Source organism: Ovis canadensis, chromosome 24 (genome assembly GCF_042477335.2).
Source record: "Ovis canadensis isolate MfBH-ARS-UI-01 breed Bighorn chromosome 24, ARS-UI_OviCan_v2, whole genome shotgun sequence".
Taxonomy (NCBI): domain Eukaryota; kingdom Metazoa; phylum Chordata; class Mammalia; order Artiodactyla; family Bovidae; genus Ovis; species Ovis canadensis.
Window position 1 is genome coordinate 51,882,395 of NC_091268.1, and position 25,127 is coordinate 51,907,521.

At 40.8% G+C, this 25,127-nt stretch overlaps 1 protein-coding gene across 3 annotated transcripts in view; it reads right to left on the reverse strand.

The window, feature by feature from the left end:
• The window catches only part of LOC138429539 (cytochrome P450 3A24-like), a 40,001-nt gene extending 15,520 nt beyond the window's left edge, over positions 1-24,481 (reverse strand). The window contains exons 1-7 of one of the 3 annotated variants that reach the window (XM_069571182.1): positions 24,204-24,481; positions 19,994-20,087; positions 18,075-18,127; positions 15,649-15,748; positions 11,673-11,786; positions 11,339-11,427; positions 5,950-6,098 (exon numbers count right to left, since the gene is read on the reverse strand). In XM_069571182.1, coding sequence (XP_069427283.1) covers positions 5,950-6,098; positions 11,339-11,427; positions 11,673-11,786; positions 15,649-15,748; positions 18,075-18,127; positions 19,994-20,087; positions 24,204-24,274 — 670 coding nt within the window. In that variant the 5' untranslated portion in view covers positions 24,275-24,481. Of the gene's footprint in view, positions 1-5,949; positions 6,099-11,338; positions 11,428-11,672; positions 11,787-15,648; positions 15,811-18,074; positions 18,128-19,993; positions 20,088-24,203 lie in introns of all 3 variants that reach the window. The other 2 variants (XM_069571183.1, XM_069571184.1) reach the window with 2 other exon arrangements.
• Between the last annotated feature and the right edge of the window lie 646 nt (positions 24,482-25,127).

Consider the following 25,127-nt stretch of genomic DNA (forward strand, 5'->3'; position numbering starts at 1 on the left):
AGTCAATCAAGCAGAAATAGATGTTTTTCTGGAACTCTCTTGCTTTTTCCATGATCCAGCGGATGTTGGCAATTTGATCTCTGGTTCCTCTGCCTTTTCTAAAACCAGCTTGAACATCAGGAAGTTCATGGTTCCCGTATTGCTGAAGCCTGGCTTGGAGAATTTTGAGCATTACTTTACTAGCATGTGAGATGAGTGCAGTTGTGCAATAGTTTGAGCATTCTTTGGGTAGTATACTCATTTTTACTATACAGATTCTTATAATTCAAGAACATAGTATATTTCTCCCTCTATTTGTGTCATCTTTGATTTCTTTCATCACTGTTTTTTAAATTTTTTCTTTACTTTAGCTGACTCTGATTTTAGTTTTTTTTATATAAATTTATTTTATTTTAATTGGAGGCTAATTACAACATTGCATTGTTTTGCCATACATTGACATGAATCTGCCATGGGTGTACATGTGTTCCCCATCCTGAACCCCCCTTCTCACCTCCCTCCCCATCCCATCCCTCTGGGTCATCCTAGCGCACCAGCCCCGAGCATCCTGTATCATGCATTGAACCTGGACTGGTGATTCGTTTCACATATGATAATATACATGTTTCAGTGCCATTCTCCCAAATCATCCCACCCTTGCCCTCTCCCACAGAGTCCAAAAGACTGTTCTATACATCTGTGTCTCTTTTGCTGTCTCACATACAGGGTTATTGTTACCATCTTTCTAAATTCCATATATATGCATTAGTATACTGTATTGGTGTTTTTCTTTCTGGCTTACTTCACTCTGTATAATAGGCTCTATTTTCATCCACCTCATTAGAACTGACTCAAATGTATTCTTTTTAATGGCTGAGTAATTCTCCATTGTGTATATGTACCACAGCTTTCTTATCCATTCATCTGATGATGGACATCTAGGTTGCTTCCACGTCTTGGCTATTGTAAACAGTGCTGTGATGAACATTGGGGTACAGATGTCTCTTTCACTTCTGATTTCCTCGGTGTGTATGCCCAGAAGTGGGATTGCTGGGTCGTATGGCAGTTCTATTTCCAGTTTTTTAAGGAATCTCCACGCTGTTCTCCATAGTGGCTGTACTAGTTTGCATTCCCACCAACAGTGTAAGAGGGTTCCCTTTTCTCCACACCCTCTCCAGCATTTATTGCTTGTAGACTTTTGGATAGCAGCCATTCTGACTGCCGTGAAATAGTACCTCATTGTGGTTTTGATTTGCATTTCTCTGATAATGAGTGATGTTGAGCATCTTTTCAACATCATCAGTGTTTTATAGTTTTCTGTATACAGGACTTTTGTTGCTTTAGGTAAATTTATTCCTAACTATTTTATTCTTTTCGTTTCAAGGTGAATAGGATTGTTTCCTTAATTTCCCTTTCTGATTTTTCATTGTTAGTATATAGGAATGCAAGGGATTTCTGCGAATTAATTTTATATCCTGAGACTTTACTATATTAATTTCTGGTGGCATCTTTAGGGTTTTGTATGTCGAGGATTATGTCTTCTGCAAACAGTGTGAATTTTACTTCTTCTTTTCCAATCTGGATTCCTTTTATTTCTTTTTCTTCTCTGATTGCTGTGGCTAGGACTTCCAAAACTGTGTTGAATAGTAGTGGTGAAAGTAGAGACCCTTGTCTTGCTCCTGATTTTAAAGGAAATGCTTTCAAAGCAATCTTGAGAAAGAAGAATGGAACTGAAGGAATCAACCTTCCTGACTTCAGACTATACTGAAAGAAGGTGAGAGTATTAGTTGCTCAGTCCTGTCTGACTTTTTGTGGCCCCATGGTATATAGTTTTGCTAGGCTTCTCTGTCCATGGGATTCTCCAGGCAAGAATACTGGAGTGGGTAGCCATTTCTTTCACCATGGGATCTTCCCAACCCAGGAACTGAACCCAGGTCTCCTGCATTGTATGCAGAGTCCTTGTCTAAGCCACCAGAGAAGACTATACTACAAAGCTACAGTCATCAAGACAGTATGATACTGACACAAAGATAGAAATCAATGTAGATCAATGGAACAAATTAGAAAGTCCAGAGATATATCCATGCACCTATGGACAACTTATCCATGCACCTATGAACAACTTAGGAGAAGGCAATGGCACCCCACTCCAGTACTCTTGCCTGGAAAACCCCATGGATGGAGGAGTCTGGTAGGCTACAGTCCATGGGGTCGTGAAGAGTCGGACACGACTGAGTGACTTCACTTTCACTTTCACTTTCATGCATTGGAGAAGGAAATGGCAACCCACTCCAGTGTTCTTGCCTGGAGAATCCCAGGGACGGCGGAGCCTGGTGGGCTGCCATCTATGGGGTCACACAGAGTCAGACACGACTGAAGCGACTTAGCAGCAGCAGCAGCAGCATGGACAACTTATCTTTGACAAAGGAGGCAAAAATATATCATGGATAAAAGACAGTCTCTTCAACAACTGGTGGTGGGAAAACTGGTTCACTATGTGTAAAAGAATGAAACTAGAACACTTTCTAACACCATACACAAAAATAAACTAAAAATGTATGAAAGGCCTAAATAAAAGACCAGAAACTATAAGTAGAGGAAAACAAAGACAGAACACTCTCTGACATAAATCACTCCAAGATCCTCTATGACTGGCCTCCAAGAGTAATGGAAATAAAACCAAAAATTAACAAATGGAACTTAATTAAACTTAAAAACTTTTGCAAATGAAGGAAACTATAATGAAGGTGAAAAGACAGCCCTCAGAATGGGAGAATATAATAAAAACAAATGAAGCAACTGACAAATAATTAATCTCCAAAATATACAAGCAGCTCATGCAGCTCAACATCAGAAAAATGAAGAACCCAATCAAAAACTGGGCAAAAGACCTAAACAGACACTTCTCCAAAGAAGACATGCAGATGGCTAATAAAACATGAAAGGATATTGAACTTCACTCATTATTAGAGAACTGTAAATCAAAACCACAATGAGGTATCATCTTACACCAGTCAGAATATCCATTATCAAAAAGTCTACAAACAATAAAGTTGGAGAGGGTGTGGAGGAAAGGAAACTGTCATAAACTGTTGGTGGGAATGCAAACTGGTCTAGCCACTGTGGAGAACAGTGTGGAGATTCCTTTAAAACTGAAAATAGAATTGCCATACCACCCAGCAATCCCACTGCTGGGCATACAACCCAAAGAAACAAGAACTACCCCAATGTTCATGGCAGCACTATTTACAATAGCTGGGACATGGAAGCAACCTAGATGTCCATCGGCAGAAGAATGGATAAGGAAATTATGGTACATATACACAATGGAATATTACTTACTATAAAAAGAAATTCATTTGAGTCAGTTATAATGAGGTGGATGATCCTGGAACCTATTATACAAAGTGAAATAAGTCATGAAGAGAAAGAAAAATACTGTATATTAACGCATATATATGGAATTTAGAAAGAAGGTACCGACAATTTTACGTGCAGGTCGGCAAAGGAGGCAGATGTAGAGAAGAGACTTTAGGACCCAGTGGGAGAAGGCAAGGGTGGGATGATTTGAGAGAACAGCACTGAAACATGTACATTATCATATGTAAAACAGATGACCAGTGCAAGTTTGGTACATGAATCAGGGCACCCAAAGCTGAGTGTACAAAAAGATAGGGTACAGGGAGGTGTAGGAGGAGGATTCAGTATGGGGTGGACACATGTATCCCTGTGGCCGATTCATATTGATGGATGACAAAAACCTCACAATATTGTAAACTAGTTATCCTCCAATTAAAGTTAATTAATTAATTGGAAAAAAATTAAACAGAAACTACTCAAAAAGAAATAGACAATGTGAATAGACCTATAAGAAATACAAAGTTTGATTTGATAATCAAGAAGCTACCCACAATTTGACAATGAAAAGCTCAGGTGCAGATGGTTTCAATGCTGAATACTACTCAAATATTTAAAGAATTAATATCAATTTTTCACTAACTCATCTAACAAATAGAAGATGACAGAATACTTTGAAAGTCATTCTTCAGGATCAGTATTAACCTGGTGTGAGAAACAGAGTAAGATACTAGAGGAAAAAAAACAACAACAGATCAATGTATCTTACGACCATGGGTACACAAATCCTCAAGAAAATACTAGCAAACTGAACCTTCTAATATATACAAAGATGTATACATCATATATAAGTACACTTTATCCCAGGAATGCAAGGTTATATAATATGCCTTTTCAACAGAGTTAAAAACAATGACCGCACAATTATCTAATATGTGCATAAGAAGCATGTGACAAAAATCCAATACATACTTGTGATTAAAAAAACTCTCAGAAAACAGGAACAGAAGGGTCTTTCAACAACTTGATAAAAGGAATCTATGAAAAACCCATAGTTAACAACTTAAGTAAACCCATAGTTAACACTAATACTTAATATGAAAAACTGGATGGTTTCTCTAACATTAAGTGTAAGACAAGGAAGCCTTTTCCACCACTTCTACCCAAAACTAGCAGATTCATGTTGATATATGGCAAAACCAATACAATATTGTAAAGTAATTAACCTCCAATTAAAATAAATAAATTTATATTTAAAAAAAGAATAGGACAAGGAAGGCTTTTCACCACTTACACTCAAAACTGTACCTGACATTCTAACCAGAAGAATTAATCAAGAAAATTAAATAAAATATATCCATATAGGAAATGAAGACTAAAATTCTATCATCAGATAACATGATCTTGCACACAGTGAATCCTAAGGAAGTCACTAAAAACCTATTAGAACTAATAAACAAGTTTAGCCAGGTCTCAAGATACAAGATCAAAATACAAAATCAATTGTATTTCTGTACATTGCAAAAAAATAATATGAAAGTCACATTGAAAAAACACTTCATTTATAACATCAAAAAGAATAGAATAAGTAGGAATAAAATAAAAGATGTAAAATTTACACTCTGAAGACCACAAAACCTCGTTGAACTAAATTAAAGATGTAAGTAAATAAAAAACATGCCATGTTCGTGAATCAGAACATTTACATTGTCAAGATGGCAAATTGACTGATACAAGGCATTTCCTTTCAGAACTCTAGCTGACCTCTTTGAAGAAATTAACTATCTTAGATTAAATTTATATGAAATTGCAAGGGGCTCATAGAAGATGAAACATTCCTGAAAAAAAAAAAGTTATAAAGACTCACATTTCCTGATTTTAAGACTTACCATAAAGCTACATTAATCAAGGCAAAGTGGTTCTGGCCTAAGGATGGATATACAGATTCATGGAACAGAGTTTTGAGTACAGAAATAAGCCCACATGCCTATGATCAACTGAACACTGAAAATGTTTCTAAGACCACTCAATGGAGACAAAACAGTCTTTTCAATAAGTGGTGCTGAGACAACAGGATAGCTATAAGCAAATTACACCAGGAGTATTGATTTAAGTAATAACTGAAATTTGTACCTTTTGACCACCATCATCCAATTCTATCTCCCAAACCCTATCTTTGGTAACCAAAACTCTGACATTGTTTTCTATGTGTTTGGATTTCTTCCTTTGATTCAACATGTGTTTGTCTTTCTCTGTCTGACTTATCTCACTAAGCATAATACCCTCCATTGAGGTCCAGACACATTGCTGCAAATGGCAGGATTTCCTTCCTTTTCATGGCTGAATAGTATTCTGTTGTGTGTGTGTGTGTGTGTGTGTGTGTGTACACACTACATTTTCCCTCTACATTTATCCATCCGTGGACACTTAGGTTGTAAAAACCATTCTATTATATATTTTAAATCAGTGAATTGATGTATTCAATTATATCTCAATAAACTTGTGAAAAAGAAGGAAGGGAGGGAGGGAAGGAGGAAGGGGGGGAAGAAAGAACAAGAGGGAAGAAGGGACGGAGGAAGAAATACAGAAAAAGAAATGTAGTAGGACACTCACCTACTGAGAGAAGAAATGGATCGAGGATATTAAATCTTAAGAGCTTCTTGGCATTCTCCACAAAGGGATCTTGTGGGTTGCCAAGGGAATCAATATTCACTCCAAATGATGTGCTAGTAATCACATCCATGCTGTAGGCCCCAAAGACGCTGAGTAGAGAAAGATAAACACAGACAATTACAATCGGGACCAGCTGACTATCCATATCCAACAGAGTCAACAATAAAATCATATAAAATCAGATGCCCAGGCAAGACAGGTCAAGAGCCACACTCTCTGAGAACCACCTGCTGGATCACGGAAGACTGTCTGCCACTATCACTCACTCTTGAGGTGTGAATGATGCAACTGCCCCTGTGCTGGGGGGATGGGGACACTAAGGCAAGTTAGACGCCCCCACCGCCAAACTCAAGGAGCTCAGTCATAGAAGGATAGAACCCACAATCAGACAAAGGACAGTAGTGTGCTTTGACTATGGGCAATAAACGGTGTATAAGGACTGTGTCTGAGCAGAGCAAAGGGAGTAAATTCACTCTTCCTGGGGAGTCAAGAAAGGGGACATTGATCTGGGTCTCAGCTCACCGCAGAACCTGTGCTTAGAGCTGATTCCCTTTTAGAGCAAAACCAGAGTTGATATACAATATCTCATTAATTACAGGTGTAGAAGAGCGATTTTAAATACTCCATTTAAAGTTATTATTAAATACTGAATAGATTCCTTGTTATGTATCTATCCCTGTGGCACAATTATGTCATACACTGTTGTTTGTGCCTTTTAATCCTCTGTCCTATCGTGCACTCCCCTTCCTACTTCCCACTGGTAACCACCACTTTGTTTTCCACACTGTGAGTTTGTTTCTGTTTTGTTATATTGATATTTATTCATTTCATGTTTAGATTCCATGTATAAATGATAACATACCACATTTGTCATTCTCTGTCTAACTTACTTCATTAGGCATAATACCCTCTAGGTCCATGCATGTTGTAAACGGCACAGTCTCATTCTTTTTATGGCTCAGTAATATCTCTGGTGGGTGTGTGTGTATACAGCCATGCAGCACATCTTTAAGCGTTCATCCACTGACAGATACTTATGTTGCTTCCGTATCTTGGCTGCTGTAAGTAAAGCTGATATAAACACTGGGGTGCATGTACCTTTTCAAATTAGTGTATTCATTTTCACTGGATGTATACCCAGGGTGGAATTGCTGGATCATATGACAATTCTTAGCTTCCTGGGTGGCTCAGTGGTAAAGAAACTGCCTGCAATGCAGGAGATTTGGGTTCGATCCCTGGGTCAGGAAGATCCCCTGCAGAAGGGAACGGCTACCCAATCCAGTATTCTTGCCTGGGAAGTCCCATGGACACAGGAGCCTGGTGGGCTACAGTCTGTGGGGTCACAGAGAGTGGGACATGATGGAACACAGACAATAGTTCTCTTTAAGCTTTTGGAAAAACCTCCATACGGTTTCCCACAGTGGCTGCATCAATCGACAGTCCACCAACCTTGTACCAGGGTTTCCTTTCCTCCACATCCTCACCCAAACTTACAGGTTTTGAATGATTTTGTGATTTTGATATGCATTTCTCTGATGATTTGCAATGATGAACATCTTTTCAACTGTATATCTTCCCTTGAAACAATGTCTATTAAGATCTTCTGCCCATTTTTTTCATTGGGTTGTTTGTTATTTAGATATTGAGTTGTATGAGACATTTACATATTTTGGATACTAATCTCTTATCATCACATCATTTGCAAATTACTTCTCCCATCCATTTACAAGGCTGTCTTTTCATCTTATCAATATTTTACTTTACTGTGTAAAAGAATTTTAAGTTCAATTAGATAAAAGTAAAAAATTAGGAAAGTAGGGAAAACCACTAGATCATTCAAGTATGACCTAAATCAAATCCCTTATGATTATACAGTGGAAGTGAGAAATAGGTTTAAGGGACTAGATCTGATAGATAGAGTGCCTGATGAACTATGGACGGAGGTTTGTGACATTGTACAGGAGACAGGGATCAAGACCAATCCCATGGAAAAGAAATGCAAAAGAGCAAAATAGCTATCTATTTTGCTTACAAATAGACAATAGGCCTTACAAATAGCTGTGAAAAGAAGAGAAGTGAAAAACAAAGGAGAAAAGGAAAGATATAAGCATCTGAATGCAGAGTTCCAAAGAATAGCAAGAAGAGATAAGAAAGCCTTCCTCAGCGATCAATGCAAAGAAATAGAGGAAAAGAACAGAATGGGAAAGACTAGAGATCTCTTCAAGAAAATTAGAGATACCAAGGGAACATTTCATGCAAAGATGGGCTTAATAAAGGACAGAAATGATATGGACCTAACAGAAGCAGAAAATATTAAGAAGAGGTGGCATGAGGGGGGTTCATGTTTGGGAACGCATGTAAGAATTAAAGATTTAAAAAATAATAATAATAATAAATAAATAAATGCATAGTATTGGGGGAAAAAAAAAAGAAGAGGTGGCAAGAATACACAGAAGAAATGTAAAAAAAAGATCTTCATGACTCAGATAATCATGATGGTGTGATCAATCATCTAGAGCCAGACATCCCTCAAGTGGGCCTTAGAAAGCATCACTACGAACAAAGCTAGTGGAGATGATGGAATTCCAGTTGAGCTATTTCAAATCCTGAAAGATAATGCTGTGAAAGTGCTGCACTCAATATGCCAGGAAATTTGGAAAACTCAGCAGTGGCCACAGGACTGGAAAAGGTCCGTTTTCATTCCAGTCCCAAAGAAAGGCAATGTCAAAGAATGCTCAGACTACCACACAATTGCACTCATCTCACACGCTAGTAAAGTAATGCTCAAAATTCTCCAAGCCAGCCTTCAGCAATACGTGAACCGTGAACTTCCAGATATTCAAGCTGGTTTTAGAAAAGGCAGAGGAACCAGAGATCAAATTGCCAACATCCGCTGGATCATGGAAAAAGCAAGAGAGTTCCAGAAAAACATCTATTTCTGCTTGATTGACTATGCCAAAGCCTTTGACTCTGTGGATCACAATAAACCATGGAATTTTCTTCAAGAGGTGGGAATACCAGACCACCTGACCTGCCTCTTGAGAAACCTATATGCAGGTCAGGAAGCAACAGTTAGAACTGGACATGGAACAACAGACTGGTTCCAAATAGGAAAAGGAGTACGTCAAGGCTGTATATTGTCACCCAGCTTATTTAACTTATATGCAGAGTACATCATGAGAAACGCTGGGCTGGAAGAAGCACAAGCTGGAATCAAGATTGCCGGGAGAAATATCAATAACCTCAGATGTGCAGATGACACCACCCTTATGGCACAAAGTGAAGAGGAACTAAAAAGCCTCTTGATGAAAGTGAAAGAGGAGAGTGAAAAAGTTGGCTTAAAGCTCAACATTCAGAAAACTAAGATCATGGCATCTGGTCCTATCACTTCATGGGAAATAGATGGGGAAACAGTGGAAACAATGTCAGATTTATTTTGGGGGGCTCCAAAACCACTGCAGATGGTGATTGCAGCCATGAAATTAAAAGACGCTTACTCCTTGGAAGGAAAGTTATGAGCAACCTAGATAGCATATTCAAAAGCAGAGACATTACTTTGCCAACAAAGGTCCATCTAGTCAAGGCTATGGTTTTTCCAGTGGTCATGTATGGATGTGAGAGTTGGACTGTGAAGAAAGCTGAGCACTGAAGAACTGATGCTTTTTAACTGTGGTGTTGGAGAAGACTCTTGAGAGTCCCTCGGACTCCAAGGAGATCCAACCAGTCCATTCTGAACGAGATCAACCCTGGGATTTCTTTGGAAGGAATGATGCTGAAGCTGAAACTCCAGTACTTTGGCCACCTCATGCGAAGAGTTGACTCATTGGAAAAGACTCTGATGCTGGGAGGGATTGGGGGGCAGGAGGAGAAGGGAACGACCGAGGATGAGATGGCTGGATGGCATCACCGACTCGATGGACATGAGTTTGAGTGAACTCTGGGAGTTGGTGATGGACAGGAAGGCCTGGCGTGCTACAATTCATGAGGTTGCAAAGAATTGGACATGACTGAGCGACTGAACTGAACTGAAAAATTTAGGTCATTTGTTTACTTTTGCTCTTGTTTTCTTTGCCTTAAGAGTTAAATCCGAAAACATGCTGTTGTGATTTATGTCAAAGAGCATTCTGCCTATTGTTTCTTCTATGTTTTTATGGTTTCCAGACTTACACTTAGATCTTTAATTCATTTTGAGTTAGTTTTTCTATTGGGTATGAGAAAATGTTCTATTTTCATTCTTTACATGTAGTTGTCCAGTTTTCCCAGTACACTTATTGAAGAGACTGTCTTTTCTCCATTGTATATTCTTGCTTTCTTTATCATAGGTTAATTGACTCTAAGTATATGAGTTTATTTTGGGCCTATCAATTTTATTCAATTGATATGTGTCTCTTTTGTGCCAGTACTCTCTAAAATCAGGAACAAGACATGGATGCCCACTCTTTCCACTTCTATTCAATATACTATGGGAAGTCCTAGCCACAGGAATCAGACGAGAAAAAGAAATAAAGGGCATCCTAATTGGAAGGGAACATGTGAAACTATTACTATTTGCAGATGAAATAATATTTTATATAGGCAACCCGGAAGTTCCACCAAAAATCTACAATAAATAAATTCAGTAAAGTGACAGGTACATGATTAATTTGTAGACATCTGGGACTTTTCTATATAGTAGTAAAGAACTATCAGAAACAGAAAATAATAAAACATTTCTGTTTAAAATTACATTAAAAAGAATAAGACACTGAGGGATAAACTTAACCAGGGAGGTAAAAGACCTATACTATGAAAACTATACAACAATGAAGGAAATTGAAGGTGATACAAAGAAATGGGAAGATATCACGTGTACATGGATTGGGACAATTAATGTTGCCTAAATGTTCATGTTACCCAAAGCAATCTATAGATCTAGCATGATCCCTATCAAAATACCTGTGTTACTTTACATAGAACTAGAACAAATAATCCTCATATTTATATGGAACCATACAAGACTATAAATAGCCAAAGCAATCTTGGAAAAAACCAACAGAGATGGAGGCATCAAGCCCCCTGACTTAAGACCAAACTGTATTTTTGTCTCCCAGAATACCCAAGGTGACACTTAATCAGATAAATTAATCCTGGCTCATGTACACAGAAGATACCTTCTGATATTTTGATGAGCCAACACTCATATGCCTGGCCGGCCAGTTGGAGTTGTAACACCATACACCTACTTCTGTCTGGTCACTAGAGTAACTCAGCAGTAGGAAGTTGGCTCCAAGGCAGGAAACACAAGGGTCTCCATGGAGCTCAGAGGACCAGCAGCTTCACCCCTACTTACTCTTTCATGTTGACGGACGTGCCTTTCTCTGCTTCCTTCCTCAGGTTCCTCACCAACACGTCTCCATACTTCCCAATGATAGGAAACATCTAGACACAAAACACAACAGCACTGGAAGTTAAATGTGGAGACTAAAGTTTTAGAAGAACCTGGTTTTCAGGGGCATGCAGCCATAAGTGACATTTTATTATGAATCTGACGATGTCTCCTTTAGGATGTGAAGATAAGAACCATTTTAGGAAACTCAAATTTGGCATACCACTCTTGGACAGGGATATGAATTTATTTTCTATCCTAATATTTAAGCTACTCATGGAAAACTCTCTTTTCTTACCTCCTTGAGCTTCCCACTGGTGAAGGTTGGAGACAGCAATGTCCGTATTCTCTTCCATTGTTCATCCTCAGCCGCAGAAACAGAATTTTTCATAATTCCCATTGGACCAAAAACCTAGAGTTGAAAGCAAATTTAACCCTACCTAAGTGTTGGAAGTCTCAACAGTTGTGGAAAATGTGTTAATAATTTGGGAACAATGTATTCAACAAATCTTTAGTGACTATCTGTGTAGTACCAGGCCCTATGCTAGATGCACAATAAACATTTATCCTGAATGTCTAGGTTCCTATGAATGTGGAAGAGACATTCAGCCACTTGATATGGTTTCCAGCCTTCATATTCTAATCTCTTTTTAAATGCAAATGACCTATGTAGTACAGAAAGGGTTCTTCCAGGGGGATAGAAGGGAATAACATCTAGTTCATCTTCCTGGGCTATACAGAGAAGAAAGGGATTGGTGACAGCCACCCAGATAACCTTGACAGACTGCATTTTGCCTCAGATTACTTCTGTCTTTACATATATTTACAGCCTGATCATGGAGATGGCAATGGCACCCCACTCCAGTACTCTTGCCTGGAAAATCCCATGGACGGAGGAGCCTGGTGGGCTGCAGTCCATGGGGTCGCTAAGAGTCGAACACGACTGAGTGACTTCACTTTCACTTTTCACTTTCATGCTTTGGAGAAGGAAATGGCAACCCACTCCAGTGTTCTTGCCTGGAGAATACCAGGGATGGTGGAGCCTGGTGGGCTGCTGTCTATGGGGTCACACAGACTTGGACACGACTGACGCGACTTAGCAGCAGCAACAGCCTGATCAACTGGAGAAAGGAATGTGCTGATATGGTCGGGGCTTTTTAAGAAGTACTAATTATGCAAAATTTTATGAATCTACTTCATATTCTGAAAAAAATTGCACAATGACATGGAAAATATTTTCCCCTACATTTTCCCCCAGGAATGGAAAGGAGAAGACAATTCTATTTCTCAGCTTGGGACAGACGTATGAAGCCAGCCTGTTTGAAAACTTCCTCAATCTTTCAAATTTATATTTTGTTTTAAAATAGATTGCTCCAATACTCATTCATGATAAAACTCACAAAACAAGAAGACAAAGAAATTTCCTCAACTTGATAAAGAGCATCTACAAAAAGACCTACAGCTAATATCACTTTAATGATGAAATACCAAAGTGACATCTCCAAGACAGGAGACTCAGCACCAGAGTGGAGACTCCAGATTTTGTTTTCTCACAATTAGACAGCTCACAATAAATGAAAATAGGTCTAAGAAGCATCAGCAATGCAACAGAGCACACTTGAAAATAGCTCACAAAAAGAGTAAGAAGAGTTACATTTTGTTTGCATCATCCCTTCCCCTAGGCCAGCACTGCTCAGCAGCAAGAGGAAATTCTGCAGCCTGAGACATTTTCCCTTGCTGGGAAAAAAAAGACTAAAAGAGACAACAGGATCAGTGACCAGTTTCTCCAGCCTTTCAGAACATTGCACAAATGACCTGCTTTGCTTTCACCCCACCCAGAGATGGGCAGAGCCAAGACATCTAGAGACAACTAGGAACAAAGAAGAAGGGCAGGGACTACCAGTGTCAACCACGCAGCAGGGGTGACTATGGTTCTTTGTACCCTGCTCTGCAGAAAACCCCAGAAACTTTGCTATGATGAAACCAAGTGCCAGCATAGTCACTGGAAAACCTCTGACAATTTTGGTGCTGATCACTCTCCCGGGTTCTACATTAGCAGACTCCAATTGCCTAAGTCCTGCCTTTCCCCTCAACCCCCAAAAGAGCTGCTCCAGCCAGTGACGTCCTGAGACCCAGGATCCACACCAGCTGCCAGCCCTGATCTTTTGGGCTGGACACGTGCAAAACCCCATCCCAGACCCCTGCAGCTGCTCAGGTGTCTACACTACATCAGTGGAAAGCAGCACGTATAATGTGCTTCCGTAGCTACACACACACACACACACACACACACACACACACACACCTGTCTTTAACTTTATCTATCTGTCATCTGTCTATATCATCTGGCCTGTTATCATCTATCTACATACAAAAGTGTGGATTTACACTGATAATTCAGTCGGTGACTCCACAAGGTTTAGTCAAGGTTTAGTCAAGTTTCTCAGTCTCTGAACCTGTGACTTCTTCTCCAATGGTGAGAATGCCGGCTTCCATCATCCTTTCTGTATTATTACTTGATCAATCCTCCTTTATGGAGCGAATCCACAATCCATCCCTTTCCACTCACAATGCCCTCTCACCCTATGAGCCACCACCACAAGTGAGTATTTTGGGTTCCCTTACCAGTGAAAGTGAAAGGGGCTTCCCTGATAGCTCAGTTGGTAAAGAATCCGCCTGCAATGCAGTAGACCTTGGTTCGATTTCTGGGTCAGGAAGATCCCCTGAAGAAGGGAAAGGCTACCCACTCCAGGATTCTTGGGCTTCTCTTGTGGCTCAGCTAGTAAAGAATCTGCCTGCAATGCAGGAGACCTGGGTTGAATTCCTGGGTTGGGAAGATCTCCTGGAGTAGGAAAAAGCTACCCACTCCAGTACTTTGGCCTGAAGAATTCTATGGGCTCTATAGTCCATGGGGTCTCAGCATGTCGGACATGACTGAGCTACTTGCACTCTCACTTCAGTGCCCGGCTGCCATCCCTGTGGACACCCTCCCCTCCCCACTCAGGCTCTGACTTGGAGCCACTGTCCTCCTTCTCTGGCCCCACCCCTTGATGTGTGAGGCTCCCCACCTACTGTGGCCCCTCTTTGGGTTTAGGACTGGAATGTCTAGGAAGAGATGTCAGGCAGGGGAAGGAGAGGGGAGGGAAGGGGCAGGAAAGGGAAAGGAAGAGCCATGTGCAGCTTCTGATCCCACTGAAACTGACCAGTGCTTGTAGCCTTTCTCCCAATGAACTGATCAACTAGCCACCTTTAATTCAACACTCATGATGTTAAGGCAGTTACATGAGCTCTACCCTACTGCCTCCAGCCCCACTAGAGCTGCCCAGTTAGTGCCACCACTGATGCTACAAGACCCAGGGTCCACACCAGCAGCCAATCTTTTTTGATGCGCATGTGCAAAACACCATCAGAGGCCCCTGCAGATGCTCAGATGCCTAAAGCCAGTCCTTACTACTGTCACTTGACTGCACTGACACACCCGTCCACAGCTAACCTCTGCAGCCACACACCTGCACACTGCCAGGCTCAAGCCTGAGCACAGCAATGAAGACCCAGCACAGCTAAAAATATAATAAATAAATATTAAATAAATAAATTATTTTAAATGGATAGTCTTTCCATAAATGGTGCTGGAGCAAATCAGACATTTAGATGCCAAAAAAACAAAAACTTAACCTCACATGTTACACAGAAACTAATACAAAATGGATTATAGACTTAAAGGTAAAACATAAAATGATTTAATGCTTAGGGACAAAATAGGAGAAAATCTGCAATGCCTAAGATATTTTGGACTTGACAACAAAGGCAAAATCCATAAAAGGGAAAACTGATAAATCTCTCATCAAAATTTAAAGAGCAGTATTTGCTATGCTAAAGATCCTGATAAGAGGAAAAAACAAGCTACTTGCCGCAAATATAAAAAAACAGTAAGAAGGAGCCTTTAGGGATGGAACAGTTCTGTACATTGATTGTCGTGGTAGCTACAAAATCTACATCTAGGACTCATTTTCATAGAGCAAAGCATACACAATGAGTGAGCATGAAACTGAAGAAATCACAATAAGCTCTGTGGATAGTATGAATGTCAATTTTCTGCTTTGAAGTTGTAGTCTAATTAATCAGTGTATTGCCATTGGAGGAATCAGGATGAAAGGTACATGACATCCAGCCTCTCTGTGTTTTTCTTTTTTGACAACATCTTGTTAATTTATAACATATTTCAAAATGCATATCTAATAAGCAAATTGCAAATTTAAAAAATGGATGCCTACCCTCCGGTTTGTGAAGACAGAGTAACATTCTTTCACTAGTACTGTTTTGATCATGTCTGGATCTGTGATAACCAAAAGAGGATGTTTACCTTCAAAAATCCTGTGTAGGGAAAATAGAGCTGATTAAATTTAAGGAGCCATTTTCTGCAGCTGGAGCCATACCTAGAAGTCCAGATATTTATCTTAACATTACATAATCCATCCTTCTAAGGTCATCATTAAAAGTACCATGAAAACACTGCGAATTCTAGGCGGTAGGTATATGGGTATTTCCTATATCATTTTCCATAATTTTTGTAGGTTTAATGTATTTCATTATCAAGAAGGAAGTTAGGTTAGTAAATAACTGAAGAAAGTAGATTATCTGATAATTTAAAAATAATTAAGGAGAGACCATCTACTCAGTCATTTTTGAAGATATACCCAAAGCATGAAAATGCATATAATATTAGATGAAAACTGTAGACACATCTATCATAAATATGTAACAATATATCTGCAAATGGAAGAAGATTTGGAATGCTCCACAACTGACAGTGAGATTATGAAAGATTTTCTTTTCTGTCCTATTTTCTAAAATTTGCTTGTTAGTTTATATTTTTTAAAGGAAAAAATTTAAATAGTGATCTCTCCTTGGTAGCATCAAGTTCAGGATAATTTGAACAAAAGGAAAAAGAGAATGAAAAAAATCAGAAAAGCATGTACAATTCATCTTTTAAGTATTTTGTTTTCATTATATGGGTCCCACGGGCCTCAGGCTCCATGTAGATGACATCCATCACCAGCTCGGCAGGCCCACGTCTGACCCACCTCTTACACAAAGCTGACTCCTCAGATGTGGCACGTCACTGTTTGACCTCATCTCCTGACTGTCAGGATGTCCCTTCATGGGAATGGGCCACTGGCATGAAGTTTACTCTGAGTTATTTACTGTCTTCTGATATTTTGATTTCACTATCAATCACTTGCAATGGCTAGAACAAATTGGAAGATTTTATACATGTTCCGTATTCCTCCTTTAACTCCACAGGAGAATTTCAAATCGTTTTGTGATCACATAAAAAATTGCAGAGAAACACTGCACTTACTTTTGCCCATTTCTAAAGGCTGTTATAAAACTCAGAGGGTGTAAGTGGGTATCAAGAGCACTTAGTGCTGAAGCAGTGATAGGAGGGATTGAGGAGGCGCTTAATCTGCTCTTCCACCTGACTGACCATATTACTTGGACTATTCCCTTCTTCCCATCACTGTTTTGCAACAACAGTTGGGTGGAGAAGAGACAGTGGTTTCAGGTGACCCTTTATATTCATGATGTCACTCCCGCCTTAATAATTTCTCTCAGTAACAGTCACAATTCAGATATTTGAACTCACTTCAGATCATAGTGATTCTGTGTACTGATGAATGGGGTCAAACTCTATAACAAGCTTTCCCAGGTGCTCCTCATACATCCAAGCATGAGAACCATTTTCTAAAAGAGAACTGGGATCCACCATGAAAAAGAGACTGCATCCAGAGCTCACAGGTACTAACTGTTGGCGGGGCAGTTGGAGCTGGGCCAGTAGTGTCCCAGTGCTATGTATTATTTCCACTCAACCAGGTTGACATTTGGGGCGATGGCAACTCACAGGTTCCCATGGTTTCTGAGGGCCTCATGAGAGAAGAGGAAGAGGTCTGGACAGGTAGAGCCTCTGCCACTTGCTGTTGGCAAAGAAGCACCACAAGACACTTCTCCCTCTGCTCTCACCAAACCTCCAACAGCTCCTAAAGCCCACCTGACACACTCTGGGTTAGATATATATACCCTACATCTCCTCACAATCGGAGAAAAACAGTAGATAAAACAATCATTGGATACAATTCTATTGGAAAATCTTACCTGAAAATTAAACAAACAAAGCAACTCCATACATGTAGAGAAAGCAAAAAGCTGAGCAGAAATGATTTCCCATTATGTTGACCTATAACCCTCATCTCTTTTTCCAAAAGGACATATTAAATCCAGAATTTAAATAAAGGATATTGGGTTTAAATTAAAAGAGAATCATGTGGGAAAGGGTCATAAGATACATTTATGAGCACATATTAGAATGTTCTGAGATAACACATTTTATGCAACTAAGGGTAACCTAAGGAGAGAAAAACGGAAAAGGGGAGGAACAGTGGGATCATGGACAGAAAGTGGTGCTAGGAGCCGCTGGGCCTCAAAGTCTGGAGAAAAGTGACAACCTGTGACCCCCCAGGCCTGTTCAGACTATGGACCCGGATACCTGCGGCCTCTGGGATCTCTGGTAGAACAAGCCTGCAAGCTTTACAGCAAATGACTTCATCCCAAGAAGCTCTGGACTGAGAGTGCCCTCCACACCATCAGGGGAGGGCAGGATTATTACAACAAGTGTGTCCGATGGAGTTTTCAGAATACTCACCCCCACATTTTCCCATACTTTTTAAAACATTCTTCATCAAATTCACAAACACCCTATAAGGAAAAACAATATTATGTTATTAACATCCTGTATTGAACTCTATCTCTAATTCACAAAACTACTACTTTTCACTGGCAGTTGGAGGGAAGTCCTTATTCACAAATGTCTTAAGGGAAAGGAGAGAAAATAGAGGAGATATTTGTAACTGACAATTTAAAACCACTCTTGAATTTTCTTTGAATATTATAGATACTAAGCACTTAACCCTGACAGTGAATACCAATTGCTTCTTGTCTTCTGAAGGCTTTTTGCTTGTGCATGTGTTGTCTAAAATCTCTTAATCTCTAATCCACCATGGACACGTGACAAAACTGGAAATGAGGGAAGTAAGGGTTTCCTACACACACTTTTATCTCCTAGTTTAACAGCCTTTTCATTTATCTCATGAGCTCTTTCTAGAATTTCAGCAGAATAAGGAAGTTAAAGCACCAGTAATGTCTTCTAATCCTGCAGATTTAAAAGACGTCTAAGGGGTGTGTGCTCCGTGAGAAAGTAAGTGAGTGAGTGAATGCATGATAAAGTGGACTCACCTTCTAGTTTTCCAGCTCAACACAGAAAAGATGGGGCGATGCCACAGATATATAAAGAACAGTGCGTTTTAAACATCTGGCCTGAGGTTTTACTTCTGTAACTTAAAAAAAGCCTGTCCCTAAGTTTCTATCATGATATTTAATGCTTTAGCAAGTAAATGGAGGTCTCAAGAACTGTGGGTTGGGGCGCATCTCCTAAGGAGTTCACCTGGGAAAGGTGGAGAGGAAATCACTGCTTCTTCAGATGGAAAAACATTCAGGAAATTCTGAGGCAGTAATGAGACAGTGAAGACCTCAGTTCGGAGAATCAGGATCTGAGAAACAAGCCTCATGTCTGCAGGACAGGAAATCTGAGCCAGAGAGCAGCCTGCACACAGGGCTCTGCCCCTGCACATTTGAACACAGCTCACAACCTCCAGTTCAGGGGCAGGGCCCTGGGGAGGCATCAGAGAGGAATGAATATCAGAATTCACAGTCCATCTGCCACCTGGTACATTCCTTTCAGTTAAATTAAACTTCTAATAATTTTGTCAAATCATATCCTTTCTAGTGATTTTTGTATATGTGATTCTGCCTTATTTTTAAAAACCTCCACAACTTATTAAGTGGTTAAATATCTGAAGTAAATAGACAACCTTGCCGCAGTTACACTCATTCCCTGCTCAAATTCATCCATGAGTTGCCTGCTTTGAAGGCACAGAAAAGAAGAAAGCTTTTGTTCCATTTTTCTTATCCCAAAAGATGTCATGTGTAGCAAGAGGTAGAGCAGAAAATGCAAAAAAAAAAAAAAAACAAAAAAAAAAACAACCTTGCAGGCATTAGCAGTTCTTGAGAAAATCCAAGTATGTGCAAATTACCTGATACATTAGAACTGAAGCATCCAAGCAATTCAGGAGAAAGGACAAAAAAGGGAACCCAGAGCTGATGCTACCAACAGGACTCATCTAACTATATTGTACACTGCTTAGTGACCCATGACCAGGCATCCCTTCATGGTTTTCTCCTGATAATTAGTAAGACTTTGCCTTGCTGGGAATCTGCACCTGGCAGAGAGAAGATCCTCTTCACAAAGCTTATAAGATGGAACTTCAAGTCCTATGCTGACTCAGCCAAGAGAGCTTGACTGTCTGAGGAGGCAAACCTGAGGCTCTTAACAGCTGACAATAGAGGCCTGGGATAAAGAGGACATGTGTGTGGGGGGCCTACGATGCCATTTCTGGGAAATACGAAAACTGACAACTGCCTACTGAGGAGGAGAATATTTACTATGGAACTCAGCTGGGATTTGCAACCATAAGAAGCAAAAAAGGGACATCAAACAACACACACCTTTCGGTAGGACAGAATGTTTCCAAAAAGAGGCAGAGGTCTTGGGCCAGGAACCCCCAGCTTCTTAAACAGTCCATGTGAATAAGTTCCATATCTATGAAGTGAAAGAGAAAATCCAGGTCAGGGATTGTGGAATAAGTGCTGGAGCTGGCTAGTCAGTGATTCAGAACTGGAACCATCAGCCTAGAGAAGAAACATGTAGGCAATAAATACCAGCAATTCCAAAAGCAATAATGACTTTCATTCATCTTCTTTCCCTCCTCCACAGTGAGACCATAAATAGCAGCTGAAATCTTGATGGTCCCAATCCTAGAGTGGATGCTTGATAAATGTTATAATTTTGGAGCTCCTGAGAGGTTTATGCTATAATTTCTCCCAAAAAAATCATTCATATGTAATTAGTAAGTTGATTCTTCCATGGTTTAGAGATTCTCATTCTAGATACAAAGGGGAAACTTTCTCTTTCTGTATCAAACCTGAGATTTTGGTTTTCTACATCCACTCAATGACAGAGTTCCTAGGCTCTGCCTTGGCCTTGTTCTCATCCTTCTCCTTTCCTCTGATGTTTTCTTGTTTAGTCACTCAGTCATTTCCGACTCATTGTGACCCTATGGACTGCAACATGCCAGGCTTCCCTGTCCTTCACTGTCTCCTGGAGTGTGCTCAAACCCATGTTCATTGAGTCAGTGATGCTATCCAATCATCTCATCCTCTGTGCCCTCTTCTCCTGTCCTCAATCTTTTCCAGCATCAGGTTCTTTTTGAATGAGTAAGCTCTTCCCATCAAGTGGCCAATGCATCAGAGCTCCCTCCATGATCTGACCTCATTTTAAGATCTGATTCTTCTTAATTCTGTCTTCAAGAGCAGGATTTAAAGCAAGCACAGTGTTCCTGTCTGTAGAATGAAAACTGCATTCAAGGCTTCCATTGCCATCATAGAAATTGAGCACCTTTCAGCTACACCCATGGCTCTGTGTTCAATTTGGTTGACTTGAACTACAAATAAGTTGCAGTGATTGACTCTTTTGTTCCCTGAAACTGTATAAATGAATCAATGACTAGAGGATCTGTCTCCAGACCACTCCCCAACTCATGGCATTAGGTCCTCCAACCACCTGCTAAGCCCAGTGCCTGATTTACATTCGTTTTTCTAAAGATGCTCAATCACAAAGCCTCTGTACTTCAACTATCTTAAAAACCAATCAAGCTGGTGCTCCCTATCACAGGCCTGCCTGAAGGTTATCCTTCATGTATTATGTGTGCAAGCCCACAACTCCAGGTTCTAGATCTTTGCAAGCCTGCTCATTCTGGTGTTGCTGAGAGATGACAAAGTGCAGGAAAAGAGAGGCTGAAGGAAGAGACTGCCATCTATGGTTTAAATGTGAACCTGCTAGGCCTCCGAGGCTAACTCTGTAGAGTTAAATTAGTAAGGTATGGTTGAAAACATGCTGTGTGTGTTCATAATGCCCTACAGGCACTTCAGCAGAGAGATATCGGGGTTCCCAGTCTTCTGTTACCTTCCCATGTAGAGCAAAAGACACTTTGTGTGACAAAAAATGAGTGACCATAAAAAACTTCAGAATATTAAATGAAGATCTTGTCTCTCCTTTTTGGAAGGTAACCTTTAAGGCAGCACAGGTTCAAATTTCTGCACAAATCCAGCAATTTTACAATATGTGATAAGAGAAACCCCCAAAATTTCATGGACGGACCTATGCTGGAAGCGCACACAGAGGCACCTTGACCAAGCGCAGTTGGCTTATCTCTCTCTCCTCCAAGGCAAGTGGTGGAGGTGTGGGTACCAACTGCCACAAAAGGGGTGGCCTCGGCTATTCCCACCCCAGTTGCTTCCCCTTTTGTTTGTCTTCCTTTCCTGTTTCTCTTCACAAACAGGGCAAGTCAATGTCTGCTTCTGAACCTTCAGTGTGCTACATGAACTCAAAAGTGATGCCAAGCAGTTGAGTAACCATGTTGGCAACACTGGTCCCACAGAAAGCTCTGGTCTAGTGTCTAAACTCACGTGGTTCCACCAAGGCAGCAGGTGGACTGAGTGAATTATTTGGCTTCTTTCTAGCTGTTCACTTTTTGGTTCATGCAATAATGCTATTTTGGGTAAAAAGGAAGGGGCTAAAGATAAAGCCAACATTTTTATAGCCTTTACATTGTGTCGGCATAACGAGAGCATTGCCTGCAGCGTCTGATTCCTGGCTGCACCAGTACCTTCTCAGACTACAGGGATGTTTGCCTGGTGGGGACACTAGCTAGTACCAGCCACACTGTCAGACGGACCACACACAGTGTGACTTAGATTGTGTCTTCACCCCAGGCTTCAAGCAGATGTGATAGCAACCCTGCTGACCTGTGGGACCGGGTCTGAGGAGAATCTCTGGGAGGATTGGGGGGGGGGGGTCTGCTCTGAGGAAAGAGGAATATTCTCCCCTCCATCCCAATCTCTTTCTGGATCCCTCTCATATCATCACTGGCTCCCAGGCCTGTATACTCATCTGCCCTGAAGATTAAAATAGCTTGCTGGACATGTATATTTAAAAAGATATATCACAGGAATATTTTACTACACTAGATTCATATTCAAGGCATTATTCTAGAGGGTGAATTTATTTACATACCTTTCTAGGTACTGGACAACAGTCCTTATTTATCCTTCAGGGAAGAAACACATGCTGGAAATACTCACATCAATTTTTAAAATCTAGTCCTAAATAGAATGAAATTAAACTGTTCCACATTATTTTATAATATCAGACAGAAAATACATTGCTGCAATACCTTAATTTCCTAATATTTCTTTCAAGTAATTAAAATGAGGTTAATATTACCCACGTTCATGTCATCATGATTCCCCACACCTAGTGAAAATGAAATTGACAGAATCCAAATGTGATTTGTAGGGGTATCTCTAACCACTCATTGGCAGTAACTCCTGTCCCAACCTAATGCATGATAACAGAATCTCAACATTGAAAGGAATTTTTCTGCTAGATGGTTTTGATTCAACCTCCTGTGCCATACTTATTAGGGAAAAATCACTTAAAATCCAAACTGGACTCGGGCTTGTGCCTCTTGTAGGCTTCAGTTCAGTTCAGTCACTCAGTCGTGTCCGACTGTTTGCGACCCCATGAATCGCAGCACCCCAGGCCTCCCTGTCCATCACCAACTCCCGGAGTTCACTCAGACTCACGTCCATAGAATCAGTGATGCCATCCAGCCATCTCATCCTCTGTCGTCCCCTTCTCCTCCTGCCCCCAATCCCCCCCCAGCATCAGAGTCTTTTCCAATGAGTCAACTCTTCGCATGAGGTGGCCAAAGTACTGGAGTTTCAGCTTTAGCATCATTCCTTCCAAAGAAATCCCAGGGTTGTTCTCCTTCAGAATGGACTTGTAGGCTTAGTAGATTTCAAATCACAGGGAAAATAAATTTTTATACCGATTCTAACTCATCCAGAGATTGAAAGAAAAGGTGAAAAAAATGAATATAATTTCAAAGTTTCTACAAACTCTCCTCCAATCTCAAGCTTTCTCATTTGGAAACTAGATAATTTCTGCAGAGTACAGGGTGCAGGAATTGAGTCTTAGGAATGGATGCCCTGAGGAGGGGTGCAGAAAAGGAGGAGGGATGAGTATGAAAAAAAGGGTGCTCGGTCTCAGGCCTCCAAACAAAGTCAGAGTGTGCCCCGTGCCTTGTGTAAATGACACCTGGAAAGAGGGTCTGGAGCAGGAACTCCTGAGTGACAAAGGGGCCAAACATTCCTCATGATTCTTGCAGCAGGTACAGAATCCAAGTCGGAGAGAATGAAACAAAAACCCACGTTGCTCCTTGCCTCCAGGATTCCCAGCCATGGGAATCAGTGAGGACTATGCTGCACGTGGGCCAGTTGTTTTTAATTTGCCCTTGATGGACTCTGGTTGACTACTCTAGGTCCATGCAAACTGGTAGTCAGGCAGAGGGTCATTCTCAGGAGCAAATAATATCACAACCCCTCCTAACTATGCTAACAGCAACTCGGGAGTAAAGCTAACTCCTTCAACAGATGTGGGTAAGATCAATAATAACCCATTTGGTGCCCATAGCACCTGATGCTAGAGCAATTCTCCTCCATTTACTTTGAACTTTAAAAAACTAAGGGAACCTCCTTTTCTGCTTAGCACCCCAAGACCCAGGTTACAGAGGAGATGAGCCTGATGGTTACTCACAGATAGAGGAGCACCAGGCCGGTAGCCAGGAGAACCCAGGTTTCCAGGGAAAAGCTTGGGATTAGCTCCATGGCCACTTTTCTTGGCGATTCCCTCCTCTGAGTTTCCTTTCAGCTGTGTGTGCTACTCTCTGCCTGCCTCAGTGTGGAGCTTCTGTTCACTTCATGTGGAGATTTAGTGCAGTTGGGAGATTTATGTGCTTAGAAAGGAGGTGGAGCTGGAGCTGCAACCAACAGAAAGGCCACCTGGGCTCCACCTGCAGGAGCCCTCTCTGCCTTGGTAGTTGGCCGAGCATCATACACATTACAGTTTGACCTCCCTTGAGTTCATATTCTGTAGGAAATCAATAAACAACTCAATCAATGTTATCAGCAAGCCCAAAGGTTATAGAAACTCAAATAAAGCCACTGGCTTTAATTTTCCTCTAAACTGCCCCATCTCTATGGTTGCCTGCAGTCCAAAATGTTTGAAATCCTTCAAACAAGATGGTGGTGGTGGTTTAGTTGCTAACTCATGTCCCACTCTTTGTGACCCCATGGAAGCAGTCTAACAGGCTCCTCTGTCCATGGGATTTCCAGGCAAGAATGCTGGAGTCAGGCGCCATCTCCTCCTCCACGGAGTCAAACAAGATAGCTGTGCTGACTGTTACTCATACAATTCTTTCTTCTGCCTAGAAATGTTCCTGTGTCCCTTGTAGGCTCTTAACTATTCGTCCAAATAAAGCTCAGACAGAACATCTGTGTTAGAGATTTCCCAAACCAGCCTCCTCGAGCAGATATAACAATTTCGTCCTCTGGGGAACTGTCCCCTGCACACAATCCTACTATCTCCCACACCACAATTAGTTTCCACACCTAGTTCCCTCAGTGGATCAAGAGCTTGGGCACATGCCCAAGTCATGTACCAGGTACCTAGCAGACTGCT